Genomic DNA, 22,778 nt, shown 5'->3' on the forward strand with positions numbered 1-22,778 from the left:
CATTAAAAGCAGCATTCTGTTGTACAAAAGTCAACAATTGGCCTAAAGAAGGTAAAAACCACAGGCAGTAAAAACGATGAACATGCTTCGGTTCTGTGAAAGAGTTAAATGCTAAGTTATTGTATGTAACAATAAATTCTGAAGAATCAAGCCCTGATGAAATCAACAAAAATACATAACTGCTGTTATTTGTACTACAAAAATCTATCTATTCATTCCATATGGTGAAAAAAAAAGGAAAAGAAATAACCTTGCCCGAAAGATTGCATTTTTTTTCCTCTCTGTATCCAGGGAAACACTCAACACAGGTCAAAAATTGTCTGTCTTCTCTTCACATTCGTGTCTTCTTACTGGGTTTTCGGTTTCTCAATCTTCACATAAGGGAGAATCCCCATCAAATGTAAAACTTTAGGGGCCCATCCTCTTTGCTGCGCTCGGCAAAACATTAGGAATGTGTTTGCAAAGTATGAACCCAACCCCATGAAAACATGCCACAAGGCATGGCCCTGAGGGTTGATCATCCAATGCGATATCTTCTCGCAGAAACCCCGATCGATAACCCAACAGAGAATGCCTAAGAAAAGAGTCAACAAGTACAGCCTCGCGAGCCGCTTAGCAGAGGCGTCTTCTGTGTATATATAGTACTTGTACATCCGAGGTATGCAGAGGAGACACAGAATCACATAATGCACCTTGAAACCAATTCCATAACGAAGAATCGAGTGAGCCACGGCAAAAATGGCTCCATAGAGGAAGAGGAATGTTGGCATTGTACTTCGGTAATGCCAATCGGGTGAATAGAGAATGTACATGTAAAGAAGCATCTCCCAGATCATTGGTGTTTCATCACCTTGCTGTTGCCTGGTTAGAAAACAAAAGCGTTTGATCATTGATTGCCAAAATTCAGTTGCAAAAGAACATTCAAGACCACAGATTTCATAAACATATCTATAATTTCACCAGCCACAGAAAATGGATAAAACTGCAATCAGAACACCTAAATTATGTAAGTAGCTGATCAAATCACATTATGCATCATTTCTACCAATGGCCAATATCATATTCAATATCATATTCGATATATGGCCAATATGGACTTACAGTTTTTGCAATGTGGCATGGTAGAACATACTACCGATGGCCAATATCATATTCGATATATGAAGTACACTAAATCTCTTCTCGAACCGTTGTTTCAGCGCATTTGAAAGACCGATCAGAGCCAATAGAATGGTTGGTATATTTGATATTGTGTTAAAAAACTCTGCAACATAAGTAGAATAAGCATAATTTTTCTCGCAACACTCCATTGTAGATGTGACAGGACCCCAGAAACTCGATATTCCATCAGCCATCCTCAGCGACCTCGCTTTAGATACCGTTAATGTTCAGCGAAAGATCCTGAAGTAGAAGGTTGAGACAATCATCAAATACTGAACCAAGTGCCTGAAGAAAACAAGTTAAATGTTCTATTACTTGGAATATATTGACAGACACTATTAAAAATATATAAACCCTATCAACTTTACATCGCCCTAAATCCTAATACGGCACTAAATAACAGTGATCCGTCGTCAAAATGGAATTTCATAGCATTCAAAACCAATTTCATAGAATCCATCCAAGACACTAATGCACTCATAATCCAAAATGCAGAAGAAGAAGAAGAAGAAGAAGAAGAAGAAGAAGAAGAAGAAGCAGATCCAAGATTACACATGCTGTTTATCGGTTGAATGCAATAAATCACGTAAATAACAAGATCTATCATAAAACCGAACACCGTACATTAGGAGTCAAATGCAAAATCAAACACAATCAACGATTTACCCTTGGCAGAAAGGAAACAGAAAATAAGAACGCGGAATCAATCAAAAGAGCAGGAAACAAGGACTACATTATAGGGTCTATAATCGAAAACTGACCGTTTCAGGTGATGTAAATGAGTCTGTTGTTAATTCTCAGATTTCACCAGGAAAACGGATGATTCTAAGATGGCCGAAAATCAAAATCTGTGTCCTGCCTTGAATGGAAGAAAGGGAGGAAGACCAGCTGCTGCTTTTCCTTGTATTGGAGCTTTGAATTTAAAATACTTTCTTCTTTCCAAGATTTGATTTGATTTATATAATTTTCTTCAACTCTTCCTCCGAATGTGAATCCTCTCCCTTCCCTTGACAGTTCGTTCGTGTTCATTTCGACTTTTTTCCGTGTCTTCTTTTTGGTTAAATTAAAGTTGAGAAAGGGAGTCCTACGGCGTCAGCTGGGCCGCTGCTTGCCGACTATATCGGCCCAACAGGAAACCAGGACCAGCCCCTTTCAGTCCAATCAGGAAATCGGGCCCAACCCAAACTATAGAATTTCCAGAAGATAGATGGAGTGTAATCAAAATTAAAATAATTAAACTCTGTTGTGAATTTTTACCGTTTATATTTTATCTACTAAATTTCAAAAAATATGATAAATTCACTGATACGTCAGAGGTTCAATTTAGGACTATTTTTTAAAGAATATTACTTGCAAATAAGCGGTAAAGATACCTTACTTACCCATGAACTAGACAAAGTGGACGGAGAAAAAGGTGAAATTTATGATTATTTCTGCTTGGAAATGCAATGCAATTGGGGTTTGACGTGAAACCAGATTCACTGAATCTGGACGCAGTGGGATTTATTGCCCCTGTCCATTGAAGAAAAGGCTGATTTTAATAATTAATCTGATTAAATATTTAAAAAGAAAACAAAAAAGGGAAATGGAGAATATAGGGAAAGAATATGCGTTTAAGTAGAAAGGAAGCTGCGCCAATTTTCCGCGCCGTGTCAGAGGAAGAGGTAGAGGAGGATGACGTGTAGAAGAGGACAAAAAAGGAAGAGAGTTTTGCGAAATGACGTGACAGGGGCTGGGCTGGTGCAGTGTGTAGTGTGCTGGGCGAACATGACAGTCGTGGGAAACACGTGGCGACGGACGAGCTTTGCATGTCATTCAAATTAAACTAACGCCGGTTATGGCGTTAACTTGTGTAAATAATGTGCTAACCTAAACTTCTCAATTAAGAGTCCGTGTTGGAATTCACATTTCCATATATTATACCAGTAAGAAGTTGTGTAAATTATGTTTTTTTTCTTCATATATTATAAAAGTTGTATGGTAGTTACAATCTATGATAGTGTTGCCTCCCCGATTTTGAGGGGATGCTATCAATGTCAAAGTAAAAGATTCGATTCTTTCATTAATATAGAAATAAGGACAAAAGTTTAAGTGATCCATTTTTTTGTTAAAAATTCAACTTCATACAAACGCAATTAATATTCGAATTTGAAATAATATTTGTATTGGATATTACATTTCAAATTTTGAAATAGTTTTCTTTTTAAGTTTGAAAGCGGTTGATATTCTCTAAATTATTTGTAGTTATGGTGGCAAAAGAGCTTCAAGTATAGTTTGTGTGGAATTGTCTTGCATTCAATAAGATGAATTTAAATTAGATCCTAAAAATTAAGAATTTTTCAAGTATATAGGTTGGAATTACATTACTGGTAGTGTATATAAGTGATCCATGATCAAGCATTAATTTAACAATTTTCATTGCTTATACACATCCCTTTGATGGATGAAGTTTAAGGAGGTGGAGATTGCTAAAAAGTATAATAAAAGTTAATCTTGTTCTAGATGTATAACCAATAATTAATAGTTTTTTTATTAAAAATAATAATTATTTTAATTAAAAATATTACATCATATGTGAAGAGTTGCATTAACTACCTAACTATGTTCATATATTATTGAAGAAACTAATAATTAATAATGTTTGTTATAATTTTATAATGACAGTGCAACAAATAACTTAATCATACGAACCCAAAAGTACACTCTTAACTATTTTAAAAATTTTGAAATATATATAAACTCATTGCTTGCTATATTAATAATTTAATATTAATGCACATTTGATCATAATGTTGTTCATCCATGGTCCAACGAGTTTTATATTTTTGAAAAACGAAATAAAAAAAAAAACGGATTTGGTCATAAACGCCGTCAGCAGTCGGGCAGTCATCGCCTCGTCATGGCTCCATAGATTAATTTTCCATCTTTTTATGGAGAAATCTGTACTGTACACAACACCATAACTCCACCTTCGCGACAGGATGACCACATCCTCCATTTTCCCCATCTTCTTTCCCTCAACCAAACGACATTAAAAAGATATCTAAAAATCAGCACACGTAGATTTCACAGCCATGGCCAAAATCGACAGATTAACTGCAATCTTCCGGCACGGCGTTGATTGCAGCAGCGGCAGCGACCATTCGCCGGCAAACTCCGCCGCCGACCTCTTCGACCTCGTCAAGTCATTCATCGAGAGAGACGATGATGAAAGTAGAGGAGGGGAGAAGGTACATAACGATTTAGAAGAATCAGACGGTTTCTCCAACGATTCAGTTGCGGGGGTCGCCATTAAGTTACAAAATCTGTTTGGTTCTCGGGAAAATAAGAAAGAAATCGATGCGAAAAAGGCAATTCAACTTGAAGTCGAACAAGCAAAAGCAATTGGGATCCTCGGAGGTAAACGACAATTGATGGTTCATTTGCGCAGAAAAGGCTTTGATGCTGGTGAGTCCATACTTTTCACTTTAAATTGATCCTCAGAAAAGTTAAATTGACTTGTTGAACGGGAACAGGACTGTGCAAATCGAAGCTGGAGAAACTCCGATCGTTTCCGGCGGGGGAGCACGAGTACATCGATGTAAATTTTGAAGGAAACCGCTACATCGTAGAAATTTTTCTAGCCAGAGAGTTCGAAATTGCCCGTCCGACCAGCCAATACGCGTCGTTACTAAACAATTTTCCAGAAATCTTCGTCGGAAAATTGGAGGAGCTGAAGCAGGTGGTGAGATTAATGTGCTCCGCCATGAAGGAGTCCATGAAAATGAGGGAAATGCATGTGCCTCCGTGGAGAAGAAAAGAGTACATGCAGGAAAAATGGTCTGGTTCTTACAAGAGGACGACAAATGAAGCTCCGACTCATAAAGTCTCAGGATCGGAAGAAACAGAGGAAATGAGTTTGGTCTGTTTCAAATGCTCACCGGCGATAATGGCCTACAATTGCCGGGGAGATTTTGTCCGAAACGCCGGTCTGAAAGTGGGAAATTTAACTGCTGCCTTTGGTAGCAATGGGTTACTGCTATAGTCATAATTGGTCAATTAAATTGTACATGAAATTACCTCATACTGATTGTATAATAGTAGGTTGACTCTTCAAATTAAGTCCCAATTTATGCATTTAGGTCCAAATTCAGAGCAATTTTGTCACCAGATACACACTGGGTCCTTTACTTCGTCTTTTCTACAAAATCCAAAGCGCCATAAACAGCCCCAATTGCAGAATTTATATCTATGTAGAAATTTGATCAAAATTTCAATTTCCATTTCTTCAGGTTCCAACTTTTTGACTGCCGCTTGAATCAATCAATTCTACGAATAACAGAACAAAAATTTACTTGCCAAGGGGCAAATAAGGTTTCAACAAAGCAAATGAAGAGCTCAAAAGTCGCAGAAAGAATTTACAATTTCTAAGAACAGAGAGTACGATATAGATGTAGGCACCGATAGACGCAAGCTACTGGGAAATCAAAGCAGCTTGCCTGGAAGGTGACACAGAAAAATTGATGTGAGAGAAGGTTCTCATAAAAAGGCTAAACCCTATGCCATTTCACTCATCTCACCTTCTCATAGTCAAACAGATCCAGATGGAAAAAGAGATATAAAAGTTCAAAACAAAACGGATTGTGAATGAAAGGTTATAATAAATGTAAGAAGTTCGGTAAGCAGATTCGTCGACGGAGATCCGATTAGATCTCAAACAACGACCGGCCAGTTAACTTCTCTCGTCTGATCTTGCTGCAGCCTCTTCGGCAGGTCAAGAACAAGGGCATCGATTGAATTTCAGACCCTTCTCTTGGTACATTGCAGCATTAAGACCTAGAAAACAAATCAAAGAGCCAAATCCACAATCGAAAACGAGAAGTTTTCCGATCGAACAAAATATTGAGAGAAGGAGGAATTAGAGGAGGAGAAGACGAAGTTATTGAGGCTGCGCTTAGTAGTTGTGAACACGAACCCTAGCACGCCATTTAATAGCAAGGCCTGTGGCGGATGGGTACGGGAGATCGTAACCGTTGATCGTTTCTGGCGACAAGATAGGGTTTTTCAGGTTGAAATATTTATTTTAATATCTGAATTTTCAAATTTTCAATTTAACTTTTTGATTACTTTAATTTACATTTCCATAATTTTGAGATTATAATCCATATTTCTTCCCCTCACATAATTGATAAATATACTTATTCACGGTTTGTTGTTCAACTAAAAAAAAACTTATTTCTTAAGAAAAAAAAAAACTAAAAATACTTATTTATTAGGTTACTCAAGCATTTATTATTATTATTTTAATCCAATGAAATTCAAGATTTGACACTAAATTATATTTTGATTAACGTATCAAATGCCAACTTGAGCTTAGTTAGCATATTTATCTCTGTTAATGTTGACGGAGAAATTTCGGCTAATCACTAAATGCCACGTCACAAAATTAAAATTATATTTAGGACCAATCACAAATTTACACGTGTCCTAAATTGATTTTTAAATCAAGAAATCAAATTGTGCCACGTGTCTCTCTTAGGGTCGTCCGATGAAATCAACTAATTGGATCCAAACCCATGAAGAGACCAGGCCTAAGCTCATGGCCCATTAAGTCGATTGCCCATAAAAGACCACCAAGACTCTATAAATAGATGGTCACCTCTCATTTGATGGGAAAAAAAGAAGTCAAGAGGAAGAAGAATTGGAAGAGGTCTAAAAGAATTGGAAATTAAGAGCACTCATAATCGTCTACAATCCTTCGGAGTCAAGTGAAGCATCCAAAGCCAACAAGATTTGAAGAATTAGAGACTTGAAGAGTATGAAACTTGAAGAACATTGAATATTTTCTCCCACGCAATAATACTTGAAGACTCCATCAAACTGCAAAGTTTTCATCAAACTGACTGAAGAACTTCAACAAGCAGCGCAAAGCCGAAGCACTTCACAATCTGCAAAGCCGAAGAACTTCACAAGCTACAAAGCCGAAGAACTTCAACAAGCTGCAAAGTCGAAACACTTCACAAGCTGCAAAGTCAAAGAACTTCACCAGCGCAAAGCCGCACAAAGTTTTCATCAAGCTACAAGCCAAAGAACTTCATCAACAAGTCAAAGTCTTCAAACAAACTCAAAGCTGAAGACTTCAAAGATCTTTCGTCAAGCGAGAAGCTGAAGGCATCAACCATAAAAATACAAGCTCACGAGCAATTGGATTAAAGTTTAAATGTGAGAGAATTAATCAGAGGATTATACATTAGAGATTGTAACACCCACATACTTAAATACAAATACAAGTTCATTAATTCGAGTTTTATCTCGTTGAATTTCTCGTCGAACAGTTAACTTAAGCATAATTCAATAATTAATATATTTATCTCTAATTAAAAGGTCGTGTGTTTAAACCTTTAACCTACGTTTTAACAAAAAGTTAAATTAAATATTAAATAATTCTTACCAACATTCTCAAATTTCAACTATATATATATCCCATCCGGCCACTTTGTAATGTGTTTTATATTGGAGGAAATTGCATAAATCACAAACAACCTCTATACTTGTTACAATAACTCATACAAACTTTTTATTCCTCAAACTTTTTTAAGTGAAAAAATTTCACCAATAAATTTTAATGTTTAAAGTTAAAGTCTACAATTTTTATAAGCACAAAAATCGGGTCATTTTCAAAGATTAGAGAAGAAACTTGGCTAAGTTATTATTGTTCATTGATCCAAGGTTTCAATATTCTCCTTTTAATATTTTTCAGGAGAAAAAAAAAACAATTACTTTATGACCCCCTCCTTTTTTTTCTACAATAGAGAGCAAAAGTTAAAAAAATAAAAAAATAAAATAATACATTCTTTATTATTTTCTTAAAAAAATATCCTAACAGTAATTAACGTAACATATATTTATAACTCAGAGATTGTGAGTTCGATGTCTCACCCCACATGTTCTACTAAAAATATTATAATGAGTGGATAAAAAAAATTTAAACCACAAAAATGTGAAAGTTTGAATATAAAAATGTTTTGTCAATTTATTTTTTAAAAATAATTGTAAATTTATAACTATCGAAAATAAATAAAAAACATCTACTATGTTTTGTAAAATATATTTGGACAGCTTTATTTCTCTATAAAATTTGAAATTTAAAAATGATGTCCGTCGTTATCAAGAACTTTTAAATTATATTAATTTAATTTAAATCATAAAATCAGCTATCATATTAGGATTCGATTTTGATATTAACTAGGAAACGAAGGAAGAATTTTTGGAGATAAACTTAAAACTTTACAGGTTAAAATGAAACCGCAACATAATTGAAATCGACCCTAATAATAAAAAATATTAAATCTAAACTGAAGAGAAAACTTGATCAATTGTACATAATGTTTGAAGAAGAGACAGCATTATATTTTGGGATAAAAATAGACAATAATATAGAACACTTCGGATCACGCCTTTAATGACAACCACAAGAATTGAACGAGACGAGTCAAACTAAAACCGATAGTAAAAATAGAAATGAAAGCACCTCATTCATGGTGGTTCTTCAACCCAATATAAATTCCACTGCATTCTCTTATAATTTTACTCAACTCATTTGTCGAAAACACAAGACAAAGAAAGGACATAATTATATATATCTGACATCAAAATATGGCCGCCGCCGCCACCAAAATGGTAGCCATTTGCATTATCAGTATGGTGATGGTGTGGTCGTTCACAGCAACTGCAAGAGATATTGGATATGGTGCTCTCGGAGAAGATGAAAATACACCTTGCAAAGGTGATGCGTGCCCTAACGACGGTGCTTCCAACAAATATGATAGGGGATGTCAGGCCGAAGAAAGGTGCAGAAATGACTGATTATCCATTTCATTTCTCTAGGTCCAATTTTTCTCATGCAGATCCAAATTGGATTATTTAGTCATAATAAAGTATTTTTTTTCAATTTAATTCCTACGTTACCTATTTGAGGAATCTATGTTGAAAAGAAAAATGGAGTTTACAATGGCTTATATGATAGACATAGGTTACTGTCAATTTGTTTTGAGATGAATCCATAATTAGTAATACTTATCATTCTTTTATTTTAAGATTAAACCTCTACGGGCTACATTTATAGAGTGTTATAATACATGTGAAAACGAAAAACTTCCTTCTCTTTTCGTGTGGAAATAGAAATGAGCTAAAACTAAACAAAGATTAACCAAAAGTGAGAAATTGTGAAACATAAACTAGGTTAAATATATACATAATTATTAAACATTTATTTTAATTTCAATTCTAATGTTTCAAAAACATGTAGCAAGATCTTTTTAATGAAATCCACGCCATAATTCATATTGACGACATGATATTAAATTACTATTTATTTTAATAGTAGGTGTGTGATTGAATAAATGTTAAATATATAAGAAATAGAACCGAAACTTTTTTTTTTTTTTGATAAAGAATAAAACCGAAACATTGACACACTTTTAATGGTAAAAATAATAGGATTCCGGGAGACATGGTCTCCTGACTAGAGTGACAAATGATTTCCTTCCACCATTAATAATTGTATATTAAAAAGAATAACCAACGCCTTTCATAATTAGATGATCTTCACAATCCTATCTCGAATCGAGAGTAAACATGAATTTGAATAAAATAATATTAAAATTCATGAGGTTCATCTCAAAACTTATTGATAATGATAGAAGTAGTTTATACAATTTTATAAACGTGTGTTAAATCTCTTGTCTTTTTAAAAGTAAAAAATTAATCAATGCAATGACAACTTGATTTGCACTACCAACCTCAACCACATTATATTATATACCTCTTTCACCATTCCCCCACAGTTTTCCGACATCCAAAATTCTAAAAAAGGTACGGTATTGAGGTTGTATTAAGGATTCCACATTGAAAATAAAAGGGATATTACAATGATTTATAATAAACATGGACTACTCCTCTCATTGTCAATTGATTTTGAGATGGAACCTCATGAATATTAATATGGTATCAGAGTCCAAAATGCTCAAACAAACAACCGATCCAAAAATGGGATCCGGCCAAGATTGATGAGCCAAAAGAGGCAAAGGACTGCCGATTCTCACGTAATAAATATCCGTCGACATTTCCATCGACATTTTCATCATAGTACAAGAAAATCAACAAATATAAAAAATATCAATAAAATGTCACTAAATCGATTGTAAATAATATTATTTGATCTAATAATTGTCACTAAATCCGTTGGATAATTTTCTTAGATGTTGACGCGACAAATGACCCCAACAAATATAAAATTCGATTTATATTGAAAGCTATTTTAAAAAAAAAAGAGAGTAAATAATATAAAATTCAATTTATGTTAAACAAAAAGTACCTTTTAATATAAATAGAATTTTAATATGGAGTTTGATTTAAATTTGAATAAATATTTAGGTAACAAAATTGTAACTGGAAAAAAAAATAGAAAGCGTGCAAGAAAGTGTTAAATGCCTTATATCTATGGCAATGAAATTGAATTTTTCCATTCGTTGCAAAAAAAATCGTCTGAGGAAAAATTTTGCCGACTAAATATTGAGCTATGGCAACGATTGGCTTTCAGCTTGTGATGAGGTTTAGAGACCTAGCATCCTTCAGCTTGGCCTTGGTTGCTCAGCCTTCTTGATGACCTCAACTGAATTGATACTGATCTCCAAGAGCACGGGTCTGAAGGGTATAGTAATAAGTTCGATCGAAATGGACAGTCAACGAACCAAACAGTTACCTCATCAACGAGGTTAATTACGCAGGCAGCTTAAAGAATTTTTTTTATATATATGTTGAGTCTAGCAAAAAAAAAAGGGTCATTATAAGTTACAAATTGAACATGAGTTATTGTTGACCACTATTGAAGTAGGCGAGCAGATGATAGTTGTCGTAATGGATTCGTCAAATTTGGACAGTGATTCACATCTCAATCTCATGGATTTTTTGAATTTATTCGGGCATCAACATAAGATCTTTCCCAAAATTTCCAATATCCTCGAGGTCTCTCCCTCTCATATAGTCTATCACTCGAATTCTAAATTGCCTAAAGAATAAAAGCTGCCTCCTCCATTGCTTCCCAACTCATCTACTCCTTCATGCCTTCAGGAGCTGGTTGGCTCCGGAAAGAAAACTTGGAGTCTTGAGTTTCCCCGATTTGCTTAATCACCGGATAACAAAGAGCTTCCCCAATTTGCCCCGCAGATCTTCCGAATAAGCTACAGGTATTTGACTTGAAACGTGGAGGGAATCTCAACGCTAACCGTTGGAACCTGTGAATGATAGCTAATGTTTATTGACTTGATCTCTATGTATAATTGCTATTTGTTTGGGCCCGTTCTCACTCTTAATTAGGTCTTGTATAAGTCACTATATATTCCCAACAGGTGGGAAAATAAAGTATCTAGAAATTGCCGCTCATCTGTTGTTTTCTCCAAAACCTTTCTGTAATCCACGTGAGTGTCTAGGCGCATTTATTTCAAAATAATAATAATAATAATAATAATAATAATTGAGATGTAGTGATTTATAACGTCCGCGGTAGGCTACCCAGGAACCCACCCGAGGCAATGATGGGCATGGGAGAGCAGGTGCAATGGCGACTGCATCTATTTCTCGTGCTGATTATATTTGGTTGCGCCGCCGCCAACACATCAGATCTAGATCCCATTGTGGGCAGAAGCTTCATCGTGTGGCTTCATGGGTTGGGAGACTCGGGTCCGCCCAACCAGCCTATTATGAATCTCTTCACCGCCCCTGAGTTCGACCACACTTCCTGGTCTTTCCCTTCTGCTCCTCCCAACCCAGTCACGGCTCTCGGTAACTCTCATTTTCATTTATGCTTTCTTTTTTCCATCAGCTTTTGATCATTTCCCATGTATTGTTAAGGACGCTATGGAATTTAACAACTAGTCTGTGGGTTACATCAATTGTCTTCCCACCTAATTTGATTTTAAAGTGATGGAAGAATCACATTTGGATTGGAGGTGGAGAGCGTGAATCACGTTCTCTCTCTCTCCTCTCCCCTTCTCTATTTGGTTCTCTCTCTTTCTTCTTTAATTAATTAACCCCATTTCCTATTCGAATTAAAGGAATCATAGGCTTGGTGTGTTGAGCTTAAAATAATAAGCTTTAATTTCCTTTCCTTTTTTTTTTGTCTGTTTGGTTTTACTCAAAAAAAAAAAAAAAAAAAAAAATCCCTACTGTCTTCGACGTGAGTCCCATATATCTTTTAATTTAAGTATTTTTAATTTTTAACTATGTATTTGGTTATAATTTTCTTAAAGTACTCTTAATAACAAATTTATTTGGTGCACAACAAATACAAAAAGTAATTCTACTAGTTATAAATATATTTACTTTTTTTCTAGTTACTGATTTTCGATCGATAACATCAAAGTAATTTTTGGATCATCTTCTCTAAGGATGTTTCTTCCTAAAAATTTTTGAATGAATCTTAATTTTCAAAAAGTATTTTATATTTGTTTATAGCGAGTTTTGGAGAGGTCCACGTGTCCTATGCAGGGTCTGTGATGAGCAAATGAATCTAGAACTAGGAAATTCCATACCGGTGCAGTATCCCGTCCATAAGCTCCGACTATCAAATGAGTAATCAGAGTAGGAGTAGATTCAGTGAGAGATCTTTCACTTGGTAGTGATGGTGGAGTCCTACCTTTTATACGCGTTGGTGGCCAACCCGCATCAGACAGGACGAGATTCCGACGGGCAGGGGCGGACATTAGACGGTACAAGATTCCGACGGACGTGGCACCTCCACTTGTCGGACTGTCTCCCCCTCCTTCAGGCTATGGGTTGAAGCCTACGACGTGACTCTCGTACAACTCCAACAGTACTCGACAACATACGTTCATAAAACCGTGGTCCCCGTGCCCAGCTGTCTTCTCTAACGCCTGACATCTTTCCTGTTCGGATTTCTCCCTAACAATATTTGTTGTAGATTTCTCAAACAAACATTTAAGTCTTTTAAAAATCATCAGGAAGTTATACTAACTATTAGTAATTCTTTCAAAATTACATGCTAATTTTATTTAGAAAGTACTTTTTATTCAAACGCTATCAGATAAAAGCACAATTCTTGAAACTTACTGGTCTAAAATTTACTTCTAGAGATGATTTTGGGTCAGTAAGGAAAAGGGTAGTTCTTCTCTAGTGATCAAGTCTTGGTGATCTTTAACCTGAAAACTAAAAGAAAAATGGCTGAGAAAGAACTAAAATATGCAAATACCTTTCACTTATTCCCAACTACAAAGCCAGAATTTCACTGGTGCAGTATGATTGCAATTCCCACTCCCACTGGATGTGTTCAGCATCTTCTCTTTAGGAAAGTGTTTTTAACTTCAAACTTTTTCTGCTGCAATTTGGTTGTTTCTTTTCCCTTGCAGATGGTGCTGTGATTCCTTCATGGTTTGACATTCTAGAGCTTCCAGTAACTGCTGTGAGACGCATCTTCACTCAAAACTTCTGCAAATTTACTCTCTGCAAACTCTATCAATTACAACACACTATTTTCCCTTTCCTTTTCTTTACTCCTCTCTAGATGAAGATTGCGTAGCATTATTTTTCCATAATTTTTCATTCTTAATTTCATGAAACAGGCTTCTCCAAATGCTGAAAGTTCTGTGCTTGAAGCAGTGCAAAGAGTACATGCAATGATAGACGATGTGGTTGATGGTGGCATAAATCCAAATAATATATTCATATGTGGATTCAGTCAAGGAGGTCTTAGTCTCTCCCCCCTTCTTTATTTGCCTTACGTGACACATTTGTGGCCACTAAATCTTACTTTGCCCGGGCCAATATGTAACCATATGCTTGACCAAATCTATTGATTTGGCAAACTGTCTCAAATTAAGTGAGAAATAGTATGACATAAAAGTAGAGAGAATTTCTTTGTCTCATCTGAAGTTTTCGTGTTTATTATTATCATTCTTTCCAATTTATTGTAGCTGGGATCTTACTCTCTATTCGGTTTCAATCCGCGCAACGCAATAACTCGTTCTCGTTGCTGTTGCAGGTGCGTTGACATTAGCCAATGTTCTGCTATATTCAAAGACTCTGGGAGGAGGCGCAGTATTTAGTGGATGGGCTCCTTTAAATAATTCAACAATTATAGACCAAATACATCCAGATGCCAAAAGGGTACTTTACTTTTAATATTAGTTCATAAGACTTAAAAGTGTGAATGCATGCATGCTGCACACAAGTTGTATCTTCATAGATGTGAATAATGGTGGTGTGCAGACACCAATTTTGTGGTCCCATGGAATGGATGACATGATCGTATTGCCGGAGGCTGGCGAAGCCGGGGTGCGGTTCCTTGAAAAGGCAGGACTAGACTGTGAATTTAAGGTAATTAATTACTAAAATCTTTACAAAATTTTTAATTTAGACTCCGGAAAACGTGAAATGGTTTGTTCATCTCATTTGAAGGCTTATCCTGGTGTGGGTCATTCCACAAGCATTGAGGAGCTCAGAAACCTTGTACAATGGATCAAGAGTCGTCTTAAAACTGTTAGATTTGAAAAGGAATGCAAGTAAAGTCTCACGTTGATTTTACCATTTTACCATGATATATAGAAAAGGAAAATTATCTGTATTGATATAAAACTTTTTTTTGGATAAAATCAAAAGCAAAATCCCTGGAGTACTTGAACGTCATCACCCATGTCTATAAATACAAGGACTCTCTTATGTTTCTCTCTCTGACTTTTATGAAAGAACCCAGATTTTTGGAACTCAAAAAAGGGGAAGAAAAAAAAGAATCCCCCTTTGTTAATTAAAGAGTAGAAATCTCCATCTTTTCATGGAAATAAAAATGAGGAAACGCTAAAAACAAAAATCGATAAAAATGAGAAATTATGAACTATAAATAGGGCTAAACATTTTTATTTCGGTTTAAACGTGTTTAAAATTTTTTATTTTGTTTTTTTATGGATGAAAGTCTGTAATTTTATAAGTAGTTTGGTGATAGTGACATTAGAAAATTATGTCCACGCCCATAATTTATTTACCAAAATGATGATGTGATATTCCTTAATGATTTATGCATTCGGTATGAATGATATAAATTTTAGTGCCATATTAGCCATCATATGTGGTGTGAAAACTATAACAATGTATTATCTACTTAACTATTTTTTAATGAATTATAAATAATTTTTAGGCAAAATTAAATTTTTAGTCTAATTTTTCAAGTTGTATCCATTATTTCTCAATACTTTCTAGTTTCATAAAATTTGCTCCGCATTGCAATATTTTATTTTAAACTTGTAAAAGTATTGTAATTCTTGTCTTTAAATAAAGTTCGTTTGAATAATTGATGAACAAAAAGAAGGTATTATATGCGTTCAATAAATCACAAAACATACTATAGAGCTTTTTTTAAACTTGTGTGAAACTTATTTAACAGTCGATTTATGCTGTGATCAAACTTCATTTTTTTCAAATCTTGATTTCATTGAGTGAAAATTTGAAAGATTTTTTTCATGTTACTTTTTGTTAGAATTAGTGAAAATCGAAGTAAAATGCAATACTTATCTAATTCTAGGGTCCAATTTAATAAAAAAAATTGAATCAAGCATAATTTAATTTAACTAGTCATATATATTCGATCAAAAAATTGAAGTTCATATCTGATCTCGCATATTATTGAACTAAAAAAAATAATTGAAACTGTCATTACTTAACACAAATTTAGGGGATTTTTACCCAATTTTTTAAGTCGACACAATCCTAAACTCAACCTATTAAAAAAATATATCACGCAAAGTATTAAATTTCTTTCGACATTTCTATATGTCCATGAGTTTGATATCAAAATGAGAGATAAATTGACATATTTATAATATTTCAAAAAAATCGACAAAATATAAAAAGAATATCACCAATATAAATCATTGTAAATTTATTTAAAGATGGTGAAATATTTATTTGTTAAGTAAATATTTGTTATGAATTTTTTTTTTTCTTATAACATTTTAAAAAACGGCACCTACATTTGTTAAGTTAATATTTTTTATGATTTCTTATTTTTATTTTTATAACATTTCAAAAAAAATAAGATCAACAATCAACATTTTATAAATAATTTGCATTGAAACTTTCGTGAAATTGAAGCTTCAGTCATTTCCATCACCATCCACGTTTCAATAAGATTTTATAAGTCAAGGAAACGCCGTTTCCGAATCTGTCCAACAACTCACCAGTCCCCACTCAGGCATTTACTGGAGCGGAGAAGACGCGATGGCCATGGGAGACCAGCAATGGCGACTGCATCTGTAACTCAACAATTAACCAAGTCCATCGCACTCTCAGCAGCCACCCTCGGCGCTACCATTCTGCTAATTCTATTTCCTCGCCCCTACAAACCTTCCTTAACCCTAAATCCCATGGCGGCTAGAAGCTTCGTCCTCTGGCTTCATGGATTGGGAGACTCGGGTCCGGCTAACGAGCCAATTAAGAATATCTTCACTTCCCCTGAGTTCAAGAGCACTTCCTGGTCTTTCCCTTCTGCTCCTTCCAACCCAGTCACGTGTAACTGTAAGTTTTGATGATCTGGTTTTAGGTTTTTTGTTCTTTCCCACGGTCTGTCGATGCCCATGTTACGAATATGAAATTTAATTCCTTATCAGTGTAGTTTATCAAATATGTTTCTGGGTTTGATTTCTTGTGTTAATTAACCCCATTTCTTGTTCTAATTAAAGAAATCATATGCTTAGTGTGTTGAATTGGAAATAATAAGCTTTAATTGCCCCGTTGTCTTGAACTAAGGGGTCAATTTATGCTTAATTGCTTAAATGCTTTAGAGTGGTATCGGATAAAAGCGCAATGCTTGAAACGTGGTAGTCTAAGATTTTAGAGATGATTTTTGGGTCAGTGAGGAAAAGGGCAGTTCTTCTCTAATGAATGTCTTGGTGAGCTTATGCTTAGGATGAATTTAACCTGAAAACTAAAAGAAAAAGGGCTTGTAAAGAACTAAATGCAAATACTTCCACTCATTCTCAAGTACAAAGGTAAGAATATGCTAGGTCTAGCAAAGCCGGGAATATGGTAGGTCTATGATTGCGACCCCTACCCCCACTTGACGTCTTTAGCATCTTCTCTTTAAGAAAGCGTTTTAATCTTCTTCTGCTGCAATTTGCTTATTTCTTTCCACTTGCAGATGGTGCTGTGATGCCTTCATGGTTTGACATTCATGAGATTCCTGTAACTGCTGTAAGTTAAGGCTTTAAGCTATCTTTATATAACTTTTCTCATTCCTAAAAAGGTTGTCCTGTGTGAAGAATTTCTCTGTGACTGTGATATACACCAGCATGCAACTTGTAGCAAAAATAGTTTATTGTTTTTAAACTCTTCAATTTTTAGAAAGGGGCTTATACCTCTAAGACACATCTTCGCTAAACTTTTGGAGATTTACTCCAAACATCATCAACAATGGACTATTTATTAACTTCTAAAGTGACCTCCTAAGGGGCGGAAGCAAAGGACAAAGCATCTGAAGAATCTCCAATAGGGAAATGCTGGCTGTTTCATTTTTAGTTTTTTCTTTAATCCTCTATGAATGAAGATTGTATTGGATCTTTTTTCCCTAAATTTTTCATGCTTTCATGAAACAGGATACTCCAAAGGCTGAAAGCTCTGTGCTTGAAGCAGTAAAAAGTGTGCATGCAAAGATAGACAAGGTGGTAGATAGTGGGATAAATCCAAATAATATATTTGTGTGTGGATTCAGTCAAGGAGGTCTAGAGCTTTCTTCTCCCATCTATTTTTGCTTTATATTTGTATTGAAAGACATTGTATCATAGTTTCTTCTGATTGCTGTTAACTCCTAGTTTGAAACAACTCCTTCCAGGTGCCTTGACGTTAGCCAGTGTTCTGCTATATCCAAAAACTCTAGGAGGAGGCGCAGTATTTAGTGGATGGGTTCCTTTCGATTCAACTATTATGGACCGAATACATCCAGATGCAAAAAGGGTACTTCACTCTTTCTATGAATTATGATTATGTCTGTATTGTGAAATGGGGGCCAGAAGAATATAGTTTGCTTGAGCATCCTTCGAATTGTTATATGGACTGGTTCTTTGAAGAGCTCGCTTCCTGCTAATATTTTCTTAGATTCTGGTATTTATTTTCATGATTTACATTTTGCATTTGTAAAGTTCTATTTTGTGATCATTTTTATGGAATTGAAACATGTAGTTCTTGTTGAGCTCTGTGCAATCGTGAAGCAGTGAAGGCAAACCTTTTTATCAAAACATATATATCAATATAACTACTTTGTCAGATTCAAACAGCTGATTCTGCTTTCATTTACACACAAGCACAACACTTAGTTACATCCGTTAAAAAGTCAGACTAATAATGTCATTGACCATCCTCAAACAGTCGCATGCATATCTCTTAGTCCTCTGTATTTATTTGAGTGCTCGTCATTTTGGTTTATAAAAGTGTCAATGCCATGCAACAAATTCTGAGATCTGAAATGTCTGTGCAGACACCAATTTTATGGTCTCATGGAATTGACGACAGAACCGTATTGTTCGAAGCTGGGCAAGCTGGGCCACCGTTCCTTGAAAAGGCAGGACTAAACTGTGAATTTAAGGTAACTTTCTGGACTTCCTCTTCAGCAAATCCTTACAAAATTTTGACTCAGAAAAGCTGAAATGGTTTGTTGATCTCATCTGAAGGCTTATCCCAGTCTCGGCCATTCGATAAGCATAGAGGAGCTCAAACACCTTGAATCATGGATCAAGAGCCGTCTACAAAGTTCTTCCTGAAAACTGTTGCTGGATCATCATATCATCATCCATTCATCCTTTCCTTATCTGGGAAGATCTTAATCTTTTCAATAACTTCCATAATTTAATGAACTCTAGTTGAATAAAAGTAATTTGTTTGGAAAAGTATCACTTTGAATTTGGGAAGTAGAGTCATGTCTAAGAACCTATAGAAGTTGACTTAGGACGCAAAGAATGATTATTATTCCACAAAAGCCTATATTCTTTCTTCATCAACAACGTGTTTGGATCACTAATGCGTGGATTACATTAATATCCAAAAACGTTATTGACCTATTCTTCTCTCTCTCTCTCTGTGAAACCCAAAGTAGAGTGAGAAATTCAAAGTTTCTCGTCAGCTGAGATGGAAAACAAATACAATGCCGCACCTCAAAATCCAATCCTTTATAATTTATTCCGTATTCTGAAGATTAATTTATTGTAATGAAAAATGCAAGTGTGGCATTGGAGGAAGAACATGGCGCACATCATGTTGTCGAAGAAAGAACCATCCAATCGGCTCTGATTTCACGACTTAAGAAAATAAATTTTAAGGTTATCAGTATGTGAAAAGGTTGCTGACGAACGCTTATTTAAAAATAAGAAGAAAAAAAAAAGTTGGAAATTTAGCAACGGGTGGGGCTTAGGACTGAAGACCGAGTCGAGGCCCAGTCACAAACGGCAGCGTTATAAGGGATTGTGAAGTTTGTTTGACTTGGACATTTTCAGTGATCCTCTGAAATATGCTTGACTACATGGATGTTACACTGAACCAGAAGTGGGGGGTCCCACTTGTCATACCGATCAATCACAGCGGTTCAATGGGAACTCGTCAATCACTGCAGCAGTGTTCAATCGTGCTCTGTGTCGCACGTGAATATTGCCCAATTCACCCTCCACACACGTCATCAACTCCGATGCCGATGCCTCTCAGAAAATAAAACCTCAACTCCAACTTCAACACCGCTTCATTTCAACTCCCTTTCCCCTCTCTCCCTTATTCACCATGAAGAAGCTCTGCCGCAAAAGCACCGTCCATCCCTCGCCGCCGATCATCTCCGACTTCCTCTCGTTTCTCCCCGCCGCCATACTCGCCCTAACCCTGGCGCTCTCCGCCGACGACAAAGAGGTCCTCGCCTACCTCATCTCCTGTTCCAGTTCCGGTTCCAACGCCACCGCCTCCAACTTCTCCGGCGCCCGCAAGGCCAGCCGCAAACACGGCGGCGGGAAGGGCGGTGTCGACCACGCTCCGCTCTTCGACTGCGATTGTTTCATGTGCTACCGGCGGTATTGGGCCAGATGGGACGCGTCGCCCAATCGCCAACTTATTCACGAAATAATCGACGCATACGAGGAGGGATTGGCCAAAACCAAAGGCACTGGATCCGGAGCCACGCCGAGGAACTGTAAGAGAGAGAGAAGGAAGAGGAATACCGAGTCGGCACCCGGTGAGTCGAATCGGTCCGAGGTGAAGGGCGAGGGGTCCGATTCTCGTCCGTTGGAGACCGGCCGCGACGCTAATGGCGGCGAGAGAAACCGCAAAAAAGATGACGGACAAGAAGAAGAAGAAGAAGAAGAAGAAGAATCAAGAGGATCGGTGAGAAGGTTTGTGAGTTTTGTAGGGGAGAAAATTTGGAGTGCTTGGGGGTAAGGTAATTAATCACCTAATTAATTAATTAATTAGAAATTAAGATTAAGGTTAGGGTTTCTTGAGTTCCTTTTTTTTCCAAGTTGCATCATCTAACAAGATGAGAAATTTCCTCTGCTCTGTTTTTCTTCTTGCGCTGTCTCTGTAAATTACTCCCCTTTCTCTGTTTATGTAAAAATGAGTATGCAGTCTCTTGTGTCCATCTGTTAATTAAAGTAGAATAATTAAGAGGGAGATTACTAATTTGGAGATGATACTTGCTGGAAATGGATTAGTTTTTATAAAATTGGATGGAGGAGAGTAGTGGGGATGGTGGGCACCATTTATGGCGTTGGAGCTGCAGATTCTGATGTTTCCCCCTAAAGCTAAAACGACGTGGTTAGGCCAAGATTTAAGGCTTGTGCGTGCCCCACTTCTCTCTGTCTGTATTATGTATATATATAGAAAGAATCGAATTGAAGAAAGTTGCGAAACGTGCATGCATGGCCTTGCAAATTAATTGACATCCAATTCGAAGCTACTGCTTTGGGCATTTTGGAGAGTTGGAAAAGGTTTTTAGTGGCTGTCAATCACCAACTTACAAACCAATTCCCCACTCTCAAACTGAACATGCGGTTCCTGCATCCCGTTGTCATCCCTAATTAGTGAAAATTAAAACTTTCTGTTCTTGGGTGTTTCCATTTTGATTTTAAATTATTGAGATTTACATTTTGTCACTCGGGTCTTTTTCGTCTATCTACTCTAATTTATTAATTTTGAATGATCTATGTCAAGCTAGGATTAGTGTAATGAAAAGTTAGCAATGTTGATAAGAATTTGGCGTGGGATTTATATGAACCAACCACTTTTATAAACTAAATAAAAGCAAGCAATATTTTCTGTAAGAATGAGTATGGTTTTTAGAAGGAAACATCCAAAAGCACTTGCTCTTGTTAATTAATATGCTTCTCACTAATTAATAGACAAATAAAGGTCCAGAAAAGTTTGAGATAAAAAGAGTTGGATTGATGCACTAAAAAGTGTGTAAAAAAAGAAGAGGAAAGAAGTGGATGATGGGCATGTGTTGCAATTCATGAAGGTTGTAAGCTAAAAGAGAAGCCAAAAAGGGGCAAATTAAAGTTGCCATTGAGGACCTAAAAAAAACTAAAATTTGTGAGGAGGGCCCTCTAGGCATGCTTATTTGTAAATTACATGTTCTCTTTTAAAAGTTGCTATTATAAGTTTAACAAGTGTCATAAAGTGTCCGTGATATAGTGTTCTCTTTTTTTCCCAAAGGCAAAGCACACTGATCGTTGCAAATTTTGCAATTATAATGGATGATTAGTGTATTCTTCACTTGTGTTTCAAAAATACTATTTTTCATATTTATATAGGCATATCTCGTCTGATAAAGTTATGGTTAAGCCAACCTCTCAAACAGAAGTTAAATGTTAAATGTTAGTGATGATTTGATCAGCCCCAATCACAAGGATACACTTAACCTATTGTAATATAACACTCATGTGTAACATCGGGATTCACAACAAAATTTCTTCATATTATCTGCTCGAGATTTCCATATGTAGTCACGATTTCTACATGATAGAAATATATTTACATAAACAAATTAAGATTAAGTTAATTAAATTCTCTCTACATTTTCAACTTTGCTGGAAGGGGAAGATGTCTAATTGAAAATAATTTAAGGAAAAGAAAAAAAAAACCAGTAAAAAAAGTACAAAAAGAAGTGTCCCTATCTTGAGGCGAATGAAAGGTGAGATATTAATTATTAAGGGAAGGTAATTAGATTGCAGTTCCAAATTGAATTAACTTGAGCATGTGATGTAACAGAGGCCAACTTTTTTAACTTTTTCAACTTTAATCATACAAAACAAATATGGGTAAATCTCAATTTTCGTGCCTTTTTTCAAAGAAAAATATGACATCTATCTATGTATCTATATATATTTTCATTCCTCACCTAACTATTTGGATATATATTAGCCTTCTTTAATACGCATGCCTTCAAAAACCTATTCGATCAATCCTACCCTCTGAATTAAATTATGTTATCTTTTCTTTTTTTAGCTCAAATCTTTCGTGTTCATCTCTCCCCTTCTTTCTATTCTAATTTTTTTGATGATTAGAATATCGATTTTGTGTTTAAGATATAAGTTCTCGCTTTAATTTCG

At 35.6% G+C, this 22,778-nt stretch overlaps 5 protein-coding genes and 1 non-coding gene across 7 annotated transcripts; 4 read left to right on the plus strand and 2 right to left on the minus strand.

The window, feature by feature from the left end:
- Positions 1 to 64: 64 nt before the first annotated feature.
- Positions 65 to 2,191, minus strand: LOC111005428 (alkaline ceramidase). Of its 2 annotated transcripts, none has more exons than XM_022276915.2 (3): positions 1,923 to 2,191; positions 1,102 to 1,401; positions 65 to 861 (listed from the first exon to the last, which is right to left on the minus strand). In XM_022276915.2, the coding sequence occupies exons 2-3, from the start codon at positions 1,353 to 1,355 to the stop codon at positions 348 to 350; spliced, it is 768 nt and encodes a 255-aa protein (XP_022132607.1). In that variant the 5' UTR covers positions 1,356 to 1,401; positions 1,923 to 2,191; the 3' UTR covers positions 65 to 347. The 2 variants fall into 2 exon arrangements, with proteins under 2 accessions (XP_022132607.1, XP_022132606.1); XM_022276914.2 differs by having other exon boundaries at positions 1,102 to 1,446.
- Positions 2,192 to 3,882: 1,691 nt separating this feature from the next.
- On the plus strand, positions 3,883 to 5,299 carry LOC111005332 (uncharacterized). The gene is made up of 2 exons (XM_022276795.2): positions 3,883 to 4,608; positions 4,677 to 5,299. The coding sequence occupies exons 1-2, from the start codon at positions 4,236 to 4,238 to the stop codon at positions 5,183 to 5,185; spliced, it is 882 nt and encodes a 293-aa protein (XP_022132487.1). The 5' UTR covers positions 3,883 to 4,235; the 3' UTR covers positions 5,186 to 5,299.
- A 503-nt stretch (positions 5,300 to 5,802) lies between these two features.
- Positions 5,803 to 5,904, minus strand: LOC148213436 (small nucleolar RNA snoR109). Its single transcript, XR_015793104.1, has one exon. It is a non-coding gene; the product is annotated as a small nucleolar RNA snoR109 (small nucleolar RNA).
- Positions 5,905 to 11,691: 5,787 nt separating this feature from the next.
- LOC111005625 (carboxylesterase SOBER1) lies at positions 11,692 to 14,880 on the plus strand. Its single transcript, XM_022277205.2, has 6 exons — positions 11,692 to 11,982; positions 13,566 to 13,618; positions 13,779 to 13,902; positions 14,198 to 14,322; positions 14,425 to 14,532; positions 14,614 to 14,880. The coding sequence occupies exons 1-6, from the start codon at positions 11,733 to 11,735 to the stop codon at positions 14,719 to 14,721; spliced, it is 768 nt and encodes a 255-aa protein (XP_022132897.1). The 5' UTR covers positions 11,692 to 11,732; the 3' UTR covers positions 14,722 to 14,880.
- Positions 14,881 to 16,355: 1,475 nt separating this feature from the next.
- Positions 16,356 to 19,254, plus strand: LOC111005624 (carboxylesterase SOBER1). Its single transcript, XM_022277204.2, has 6 exons — positions 16,356 to 16,722; positions 17,345 to 17,397; positions 17,799 to 17,922; positions 18,035 to 18,156; positions 18,677 to 18,784; positions 18,870 to 19,254. Exons 1-6 carry the CDS (start codon positions 16,446 to 16,448, stop codon positions 18,957 to 18,959), a joined length of 774 nt encoding a protein of 257 aa, XP_022132896.1. The 5' UTR covers positions 16,356 to 16,445; the 3' UTR covers positions 18,960 to 19,254.
- A 329-nt stretch (positions 19,255 to 19,583) lies between these two features.
- LOC111005626 (uncharacterized) lies at positions 19,584 to 20,858 on the plus strand. Its single transcript, XM_022277206.2, has one exon. The coding sequence runs from the start codon at positions 19,966 to 19,968 to the stop codon at positions 20,608 to 20,610; it is 645 nt and encodes a 214-aa protein (XP_022132898.2). The 5' UTR covers positions 19,584 to 19,965; the 3' UTR covers positions 20,611 to 20,858.
- The last annotated feature ends 1,920 nt before the right edge of the window (positions 20,859 to 22,778 follow it).

This window comes from Momordica charantia (assembly GCF_013281855.1).
Source record: "Momordica charantia cultivar OHB3-1 chromosome 1 unlocalized genomic scaffold, Mcharantia_2.0 BLBB01000001.1, whole genome shotgun sequence".
Taxonomy (NCBI): Eukaryota; Viridiplantae; Streptophyta; class Magnoliopsida; order Cucurbitales; family Cucurbitaceae; genus Momordica; species Momordica charantia.

Coding starts and splice junctions, on each gene's coding strand:
- LOC111005428 (XM_022276915.2), bottom strand. CDS start 1,355: ATGGCTGATGGAATATCGAGTTTCTGGGGTCCTGTCACATCTACAATG. Junction 862..1,101: donor CATGCCACATTGCAAAAACT/GTAAGTCCATAT, acceptor TTTTCTAACCAG/GCAACAGCAAGGTGATGAAA.
- LOC111005624 (XM_022277204.2), top strand. CDS start 16,446: ATGGCGACTGCATCTGTAACTCAACAATTAACCAAGTCCATCGCACTC. Junction 16,723..17,344: donor CAACCCAGTCACGTGTAACT/GTAAGTTTTGAT, acceptor TTCCACTTGCAG/ATGGTGCTGTGATGCCTTCA. Junction 17,398..17,798: donor ATGAGATTCCTGTAACTGCT/GTAAGTTAAGGC, acceptor TTCATGAAACAG/GATACTCCAAAGGCTGAAAG.
- LOC111005626 (XM_022277206.2), top strand. CDS start 19,966: ATGAAGAAGCTCTGCCGCAAAAGCACCGTCCATCCCTCGCCGCCGATC.
- LOC111005332 (XM_022276795.2), top strand. CDS start 4,236: ATGGCCAAAATCGACAGATTAACTGCAATCTTCCGGCACGGCGTTGAT. Junction 4,609..4,676: donor CAGAAAAGGCTTTGATGCTG/GTGAGTCCATAC, acceptor GAACGGGAACAG/GACTGTGCAAATCGAAGCTG.
- LOC111005625 (XM_022277205.2), top strand. CDS start 11,733: ATGATGGGCATGGGAGAGCAGGTGCAATGGCGACTGCATCTATTTCTC. Junction 13,619..13,778: donor TAGAGCTTCCAGTAACTGCT/GTGAGACGCATC, acceptor TTCATGAAACAG/GCTTCTCCAAATGCTGAAAG. Junction 14,323..14,424: donor TACATCCAGATGCCAAAAGG/GTACTTTACTTT, acceptor GGTGGTGTGCAG/ACACCAATTTTGTGGTCCCA.